Genomic DNA, 8,995 nt, shown 5'->3' on the forward strand with positions numbered 1-8,995 from the left:
AGGTTGGGGTGCAATAGAGTATTTTTATACTTTTTAAAGGGCATTATGGTCATTAAATTAGATATTGTAGGTTTAACGGTGAGATTCAACTCGAGCATCGCCGGAAGGAGTCATCTGCAACAAAACTGTATAGTTTAGGGGTTTCTTGCAACTTTTGTAGTTCAGGGGGTTTCTTGCAGAATTGCTAATAATTCAGGCTTTTTTTTTTTTTTTTTTTTTTTTTTTTTTTTTTTGCATTTAAAGAGCATCTCCAATGCTAAAAGCCATTTTCGCATGCCAAATCTATATTTTGACAGGTTCTACAATGACAAAATATTACATTTTAGTAATTCTATTCCAATTGTGCATTTCATACAAAATACTATTTTTTGACACAACCACTATTCTTTTTCGACTATCATTCCCACCGTTCATAATTGTGTAGAGATCAATAGTTCTATGATACACCTAAATGATTTTATTGGAGCTAAAATGAGAGAGAATGATTTATGATACAGGAGAAAAGACCAATAATTGTATAAGTGAGGAAGAATTATCACGAGTTTATATTGTGATTAGTAATTTACCTTCTAGTGATGCAAAAGTAAGGGAACTGAATATTTTAAAATCAATTTATTGATTATGAATTCCCAATTTGTTTCCCAGATCACAAGAGCCAAATATCAATTAAAATTAAAATCTGCACCAACAATTCCGGGAATGAATTTTCCATTCACATGAGAAAATGAATTTCCAAATAGATGAATATAAGAACTAACAATTGAGTGAAATAATTGGGGAATATGTAAACAAGTGAATATGTTAAAAGAGATGAGAAAAATAAATTTCCAAATAGTTCCATTTATCTGATGGGAAAAAAAAAGATATATGAAGTTTTCGAAATTGTCCTAGCAGATCTTCATATTAATACACATAATGGAAAATAATCCAAAATTCACTTCATATTAGGAGGTTGGAGCTTAAATTGGCAATTACCCAATAAATATACTTGTAAAACAGATCATTAAGAATCAAGACCCAATTGGGAAATCGCAAAAGGAATACCTAAAGGAAGCTAATCAACAAATCAACACTGAAATTGAATTGAAGATTGCAAAATACATATACACACACATGGAAATCAAATCAATACAAAACATATGCATAGAGAGAGAAATCTGGATCCTAAATACAAAGCCCATGCCGGATTTTAGAATGAAATTGAAATTTTTTAAATCAAAAAGCATATATATACAAATATATATATGTATACATGCAAGTTTATAGATTTCGTACTTGTTGTTTCCTTCTAGAGTTTCAAAGCGATAGAGGAGTGGCTATGGTGTAGGCAAGTTGTCTATGGTTTGAGAGAGAGTGTGTGGCGTAGAAGAGAGAGAGGGAGAGGGAGAGAGGAGGGCAGGGCTGAGGTCGAACTCTGATCAGGATGCTGGTGGTGGGGTTTGATCGAGAATAGCAGCCGTTCTTTTCTCTCTCTCTGTCGCTGGTCACCGTCTGTTGCCGCCGTTCTCTTCTCTTTTTCTATTGCCCTGGAGACATAGGATCGGAGCGAAATAGGAGTCGGTCAGAAATAACAATTGCCATTTCTTGTGCTAGAATTGGCAAAGTTAAAATTTGGCAGGCGAAATGACAACCCATTGGAGAGCCTATTTGAAGCCCATTTGCTATATTTTACAAGTAACCGCCCAAATAGCATTGGGTTGGAGATGCTCACCCATTAAAATATATAAAAATTGAGATCTTAAAATTTTCTCTTTTTCTTTTCTTTTCTTTTTATTTTTTTTTATATTTTTTTATTATTATTTTTTTTTTTTCCACTTTCTTTTGGGAGCTATTTATTTATTTTCTGTTTTTTCTTATCATTTTCCCCCCTTCTTCTTAATTCTCTCCTCCCGTCTTTCCACACAGTGTCCACCGGAACGTTACCTCGACTGAGATAAGTTTCGAAATGCCTCGTCTTGTTCGGATACTTGTCACCGACGGTGAGGCGACGGACTCATCGAGCGACGAACTGTACTAGCGGAGGGAAGACCCATATTACTGAGATCAAACTTCAAACCGGTTGCAACCATACAGAGGATAAAAAAGACAGTGGCAGCAAAAAGTTTCGCGGCGTTCGGCAGCGCCCATGGGGAAAATGGTCGGCAGAGATTCGAGATCCGTCGCGGCGAGCTAGGGTTTGGTTAGGGACCTACAACACTGCTGTAGAGGCCGCCTTAGCTTATGACGAAGCTGCTATCCGAATACGAGGACCCGACGCCCTAACAAACTTCCTGAAACCTCCGGCAAGAGCTTGACTTTAATGTAGCTGTCAGTTTCCGGCTACGATTCCGATCAGCTCTGTCTCTCCTATTCCTCCTCCTTTACTGTTCCTGGAGAAGGGTCACTCTCTGTAACAAACATTGTATATACATACAAATTAAATCTACATTTACTTTTATATTATGCTTTATGTTATAAAAGGTCATTCTCACTAGAATAATTTTGTATCTGTGACACCATCTCTTTGTATTTGTGTGTGTGTATATATATATATTGAGATAGAGAAAGAGATATGCACGTGTGTTATTAACCATGTTTGTGTTACATATTTGAATCTAAAATGTTTGAACTATTGCTTCTTCAAACAAAGGTACTGCGAATCCACATATATAAATTCGTGTTTCTGTTGGAGCAACTTAGTTTGTTAAATCAATGCTTCATAAGATATTTTGATTTTTTTTTTGGGTGCAGTTCTAGCAATTGGAATCAAGAGAATTGGGAGTTCTTATTTATGATGTATCGGTTGCATTTATTGAGTTGTCTATATTGATTAGTCATTTCGCATGATGCTTAAGAAGTGGCATGCTCATTATCGGGGCTATTACTTGCTTATTGTACTGTAATGATCAATCACTATTGATTTATGAGGGCATAAAATGGATGTGTTAGTCTGGTGATCACTTGTCACATACTTATCTATCCTCTTGTGTGTGCTCTCTTGTAACATGTTGTTTGATGGAATGTTACGGACTAAAATTACATGTTAATTAATGAATTACCGAGAATATATATATATATATATATATATATATATATATATACATGTTAATTAGAATATTTGATGATCTGCGGAAGCAGGAAGCAAGACACCTGTATGAATATATACTTATCTGTGGTATATATCTTTATTTATTTCAAAGTTCAAATCATTAATTCATATCTGTCGTAACAGACTCTGACCGTGCAAGCAGCAGAACAGCAGAAGTTAGAGAATAGCTGTTCAAATATAGTTTCTCCAAGCACACCTGGTGAAAGTTTGCATGTGGCTATGGTTACAAGTTATGGAGGATGTAATGGCGGAGATGCAATGATCGGACTTGCAAGGTTTGGCATGTTCTGCACTATTTTCTTTTCTCTCCTCCCTTTTTGTTTTTTTTAATTGATAAGTGTAGTGTCATGTTATGGCTGCTGATCATGAAGACAATCTGCATGGTTGACGATGAAATAAAAGCTGCAAAGCTGTAAATATTGGAAGCCATTGCTTTTAGTCATTGTTACTTTAAGCTCATACATTTATGGTAGTGTTGTTGTTCATTTTTTACTGATAATACTAATAAAGAAAATAACCGTGCCGCTTCCCTGGCTTCTTCCTTGAACAGGATGAAATTCTTATCTCTTCCTCTCCCATGCATTTAAATCTCTCACTTTCTTTCTTTTTAAACCCCATTGACCTTTTTCCGAATCATCCTATATTGGGAACTTTCATCTCTCTTTTAATTGTTTGAAGACTTAAAGTAACGGACACTTAATTAATACAATTTCTTTATGATCACAGGATTTTCATCTCCATTGAACAGGAAACAAATAATTCTCAACAAGTTTTTGCTAGGGATTATAGTACCTATGCTGAATATGTTACCTTGTTTGATGATTCTGCATCATTATGTAGGGGGAAAACATTGAGAAACATTATTGTATCCCCATTAATAATTGATGCATCCGTATTGGACCCTGGTGCACATGTTTTTTATGCTGGAGATAGCAAGATAAACATCACTGCAGTGTAAGTAATGCATTTTTTTCACCTGCACTTGTGATCTCATATTTAAATATTTTGATCTAATTTTAATATCGTGGAACCATTTTAATATGGACAACATAATAACAGGATTCGTGGTCTAATTTTTGTGCTCAAAATGTGTTAATTTGAAAGATGCAATGGCATGAATTAAGACTGCTTTAGTTTCTGGAACATCATCCTATATAATGATTTTCTTTGGTAAACTAACATGTGATAAGACTTAGAAAAGGAGACCACCAATAGGGTGTTCCACTTTGTACACTTGCACTCAACACTTTTATTTTATTTAAATGACACAAGTGGACATCAAAATCACCCTCACACTCCATATTTACCCCATAAAGTACTCTTACAATCCACTCTACAGAGATATCCTTATTGTTTCCTTTAGAAAAAATCAATTGGAGGCTTGAATTTCTGAAATTTAGTCCCAGCCTTGCCCGTCTGATGAACTTATTTTTATCATCCTTACCTTGGTCCCATTCGAATGAAGTTTGATTCTTTGTCATTATTATCCTTACTCTTGGCCCGCTTGAATGTGGCAAGTTTTTTTTTTTTTCATCATAAGTTGTTTCTTGATATATCAAGTTTCTGTAAATATTTTCTTGTAACTTCATCCCAACATAATTTTGGGTAATACTAATTATACTATGTTGTCTCCTCTTCTTTTCAGCATGTCTTCAGGATCATTAAACTTATCAGTTGTCCTTGTATTCATATCCCTATTAGAATTTTTTTATTTCTTATTATTTTTAGCAATCCTAATTCAATGTGAATCCATCAGAGAGATTTGACTTTATTTTACAATTGACTGTCTTCCTGATGCCAACCCGATTCTTTTCGCTTCCGGCCGTTGTTCCTAGCAATAGGAGAGTCAAATAACCTCACTTCTTTACTTTTTATTAGTCAGTAGAGACGAAGTTGTCACTATAACAAACTGTGACATGCTTGCCAAAAACAAATCTGTTGCAGAAAATCATTTTGGGTGACATAAGCATCATTTGTCGCCTTATGTAACCTTTTAGAGACAAAACTGAATATGTCTCAAAAGCCTAAGCGGAAAACCCTCCATATGGCGGGAAGGGATATAGCGATGAATTTGAGTTTTGCGATAAAAAGTTTGGAAAAATGACATCCTTTTTTTTGTCTTTCATATTCTGTATAGTATCTAATGGAAAATCAATGTTCCATTAACCATATGTACAGGAGCAGAACATCTCAAATAATTGTTATAGGTTTAAGATTGAACTTACTTGTCAGGGAGGATTGGGAGTTTAACCTGCGTTGTTTTTTCTCATTATAGGAAGGAAATAAGTTACTTATAGTCATATGATCACGTGAATTGGATGCATCTAGATTTTGATCCAGTATGAACCGATGCTATTAACTTTTAATGGCAAAATTTCTGACATCTTGTAGATTCAACATGTTTTTGGCATAAAAAAATTGATTTCATGAATTTTTGATTTCCCATGCCCTCTGAACTAATCCAAATTCACTAATTAAGGTGCTTGAAAGGCAAGGACTTACCCTCTAGAGTTGACCATAATAAAAATTGAAGCCCTGACCAAATATTACTTTGAAGACAGACAGAAAGTAATTTAGAAATTCTAGATGACACTATTACAATATACTGTCTAGCAAACCAAGATGCCATTGCTTGGTACAGTGGTGAAAGGTTGGACTGCCAAGTGTAAGGACGTGAATTGGAGTACGAGAGTAGTTCCTTTGCCTTGAATATTGGGTAATGGTTTTATCATGAATAACAAAATGGATTTAAATTGAACTCTTTAGGCCACCACTGTGACTGCATATATGGATTAAAATTATAGAACTTGAGGTAATCAGTGTATTCATTTCATTGAGAGCAAGTAAATAATTGATATGCAATTAGCATTGGAATGTTTAATTTAGTGCTCTTTTATGTTACTTTTTTCGCATATTATGTCATGTGACTAAGCTGCTTTGGAAAAAATTGGCAAATTACGAAAGAAACAACATCATTTGTAGTTTTGTACAGAAGGAAATGCCCAACTTTATCATACTTCTCAGTGGTACAGGGGAGCTTTCTAATAGTAAATTTCACGAAGCTACTTAGAGTCCATGCATTTTGTTGCATCCTTTTGTATCAAAAATCCATTTGTCTGAGATTTTGTATCTTGTCGAAGTACTATATATAGTTGAATAAAAGATTCCTGCTTGATCAGTTCTATAAGGTCAACACACTTCAACTAATATTAATGTTACTCTATTCTAGGGATCATTGTTTGTGTAATGGCAAAAGTTTGAATTGACAAGTATAAAGACGCAAGCTTTGGTATGCATTATCACTTTGCATAGGCTGGATGGATAATGGCATCTGATCTTGCTTTCTTTCTGGTGATAATGCTCTTCTATGCTTTTGTTGTTTGGTTTTCTACATGAGTTATGTTCTGCATGGTGATGATTCATTCATTTTGGTCAATTCAAGTTTGCTCGCTATGTACGCTGCAGCACATGGTGTAAAGTCTTTTATGTTCCCAAAGCTATAATTTGGAGCACAAGTGTGTATGGAATTGCAGGCTATCTCAAATAAATTTGGCAACAATTTGAAACTGAAACTACCAGAAACCGTAGATCATAAATGTCCAAGTGGTGCAACATGGAATGAAGGTCTAACATTAGATGGGGATACTTTGTTCTTCAAGCATGGATGGAATTTTTTGTACAAGATCATTCTCTAGAAGAAGATGACCTCTTGATCCTCTAATACCATGGTGGATCACATTTTGTTGTTTTAATGTTTGACCAACAAAACTTGTGTGAGAAGGAAGTTTCATATTTTGTTTGAAACTGTGGACACAACAAACTTTGTGAGCGATGCCAGACGAAGAGAAACATAACGGACAGTTTCTGTTGAAGTTACCATTAATTGATTCTTTACATGATGATGATGACACTGATGATGATGTTGGATGCAATTCATCAAAAAAGAAACGTAGGTTGTATGATAATTTAGTGCCAATGTCATCATGATGGCATTCCCGTGGTAATAGGAGGAGTTGGACTCAAAAGGGTACTACTTGTATTAAATCTCTTCGTCGCAAGAACTAGAGAAACAAAGTACCTTCTACTAGTGCAGAGGGAGAAAAAGTCATTTACGGTGAGTCTTCTCAACATTTGATTTCCAAAGAATGCTTTGCTTTATGAAACTGCACTCTAATGCTAAGAACCTTATTCTTGTGTGCTTCTTCCTCTTCTTAATATGTAATTTATTAATATTATTTGCACATTGGATTTACATAAACAAGCGATTTATTTATTTATTTATTGTTTAGTGCATTTTAGAAACACTAAAAATTATAAATTCTCTGTGGTTATGTTTGTTTTTTTTTATTTATTTATTAATGACTCAAATCCTAAACAAAGATCCATCAGAATGAATTTAGCCTGTTCCGTGCAACTTGTATCCAATAGAAGAACTATAACTGAAGAGGAGAAAAAGAAGGCTCTGCAAATGGCCTTGGTTGCTGCCACAAAGAGATCGAGCTCCATTGTGGTTATGCGGCCTTCACATGTATGCAGGGGATTTCATATTCTGACTTCTCATTTGACTCCCTAATCTTCTTTTTAGGTTTAATTCCTTTCCTCTTCCTCTTCCTCTTTTTATATATATATTTTTAAGTTACTTTCAGCATTTCAACTATGAGAAAACATCTTTGCATATGCACAATAGTTCAACAAGTAAAACAGTCAGGTCGATAATGTTGAATTTCCATTGTAACTGTATTTGTGATTGCTCTACAGACCGTCCCTACTGCATGGGCCAGTAGGCATCTCCAGGTCAGATTTTATTTCAAAGCCTGTGTACTAGCTGGTGGTTGGAAAGATTTTGCTTCTGAGATCGGCATCTTAGAAGAATTTGATGTGTGTGTGTCACACGTGTTTGAGCTTGCCAGTGGAACAAATGACACGGTTGTCTTGGATGTTAGCATCTTCTGAGTTGTTGAAGATGTATATTCTACCAACGATATTGACCTCACCTGCCGCAAGGCATGGAATGCCATCAAATTGCCGCAGGCCAAAGTTATTAGCCGATGTCACTGATGCATGAGTTGTCAATTTGCTCTATGTTTTGCTCTGAAGTACGAAATATTGCACATGTTGGGAGCTTTCTGGACTTCATTTTGTATGGATGTATTCTGCATTTTGACTCTGTTTTTTGGAATTCTTCATTTTGACTGTGTTGCATATGTTAAAGTAGTGGTCTTCTTTTTTCTTTTATTATTATTATTTTTTTGATGGCACACACTCACACCCACTTGCTCCTGTATGGGATTGGAACATTAAACCTTCCATTCTAGAAGACAAGAAAGTACAGGACTGTTAAAGTAGTCAATTAGACATGACTACTGTTATGATAGTTTTGTTATGGTTGGTTAAATGTTGTCAGCTCATCAAATTTGGTGGATTCATGTTTAAGGTTTGGTTTGTTTGAATGTAAAATATTTTCTAAAATATATATATTTTTTATTTTCTAGTCTTTGGTTGTCATAAAACATTTAGGAAGAAAAAAAATATTAAAATTTAACAAAAATAATATATTCATTAATTTTCGACATATTATTTTACATGTCTCTCCCGATGGACTCGATTTCAATCTTGATGTAGACCTTTGTTAAATACTAAAAAAATAAAAATAAAAGAATATGTTACCTAAAAAAGAAAAATATTTTCCAAACGGGTGGACGAGTCTATTTATTCAAAAGTTCAAGTTATTTGGGCAGTATTACATACCCATTCATTTATAATCAATCACTTTCTCATTCGAATTCGATATGAGACAAATGTCCCTTGTTAGATAAACCATGGTGTCAAAAGAAGCATTGAATGGATCGCAACCACTGTCGAATTCTCCTCTGATTAATTGTGCCTGACCATAGGTTTTTCTTCTGT

The 8,995-nt window shown here is 34.7% G+C and overlaps 1 protein-coding gene across 1 annotated transcript; it reads left to right on the forward strand.

Annotated features, from left to right (window-relative positions):
- Window positions 1-1,945: 1,945 nt before the first annotated feature.
- On the forward strand, window positions 1,946-8,041 carry LOC132277773 (ethylene-responsive transcription factor RAP2-3-like). Its single transcript, XM_059779622.1, has 6 exons — window positions 1,946-1,979; window positions 2,074-2,282; window positions 3,212-3,363; window positions 3,815-4,042; window positions 7,517-7,616; window positions 7,847-8,041. The coding sequence occupies exons 1-6, from the start codon at window positions 1,946-1,948 to the stop codon at window positions 8,039-8,041; spliced, it is 918 nt and encodes a 305-aa protein (XP_059635605.1).
- Window positions 8,042-8,995: the final 954 nt, after the last annotated feature.

Source organism: Cornus florida, unplaced genomic scaffold, assembly GCF_030987335.1.
Source record: "Cornus florida cultivar Cherokee Brave unplaced genomic scaffold, ASM3098733v1 CherokeeBrave_3.0.0_Hap2_Chr10, whole genome shotgun sequence".
NCBI classification, from domain to species: Eukaryota; Viridiplantae; Streptophyta; class Magnoliopsida; order Cornales; family Cornaceae; genus Cornus; species Cornus florida.

Bases quoted from the DNA above. Each gene is read 5' to 3' on its own strand.
- LOC132277773 (XM_059779622.1), top strand. From the start codon at position 1,946: ATGCCTCGTCTTGTTCGGATACTTGTCACCGACG. The intron at 1,980-2,073 runs GTGAGGCGACGG...GCAACCATACAG, and splicing joins TCGGATACTTGTCACCGACG to AGGATAAAAAAGACAGTGGC. The intron at 2,283-3,211 runs GCAAGAGCTTGA...CTGTCGTAACAG, and splicing joins CAAACTTCCTGAAACCTCCG to ACTCTGACCGTGCAAGCAGC.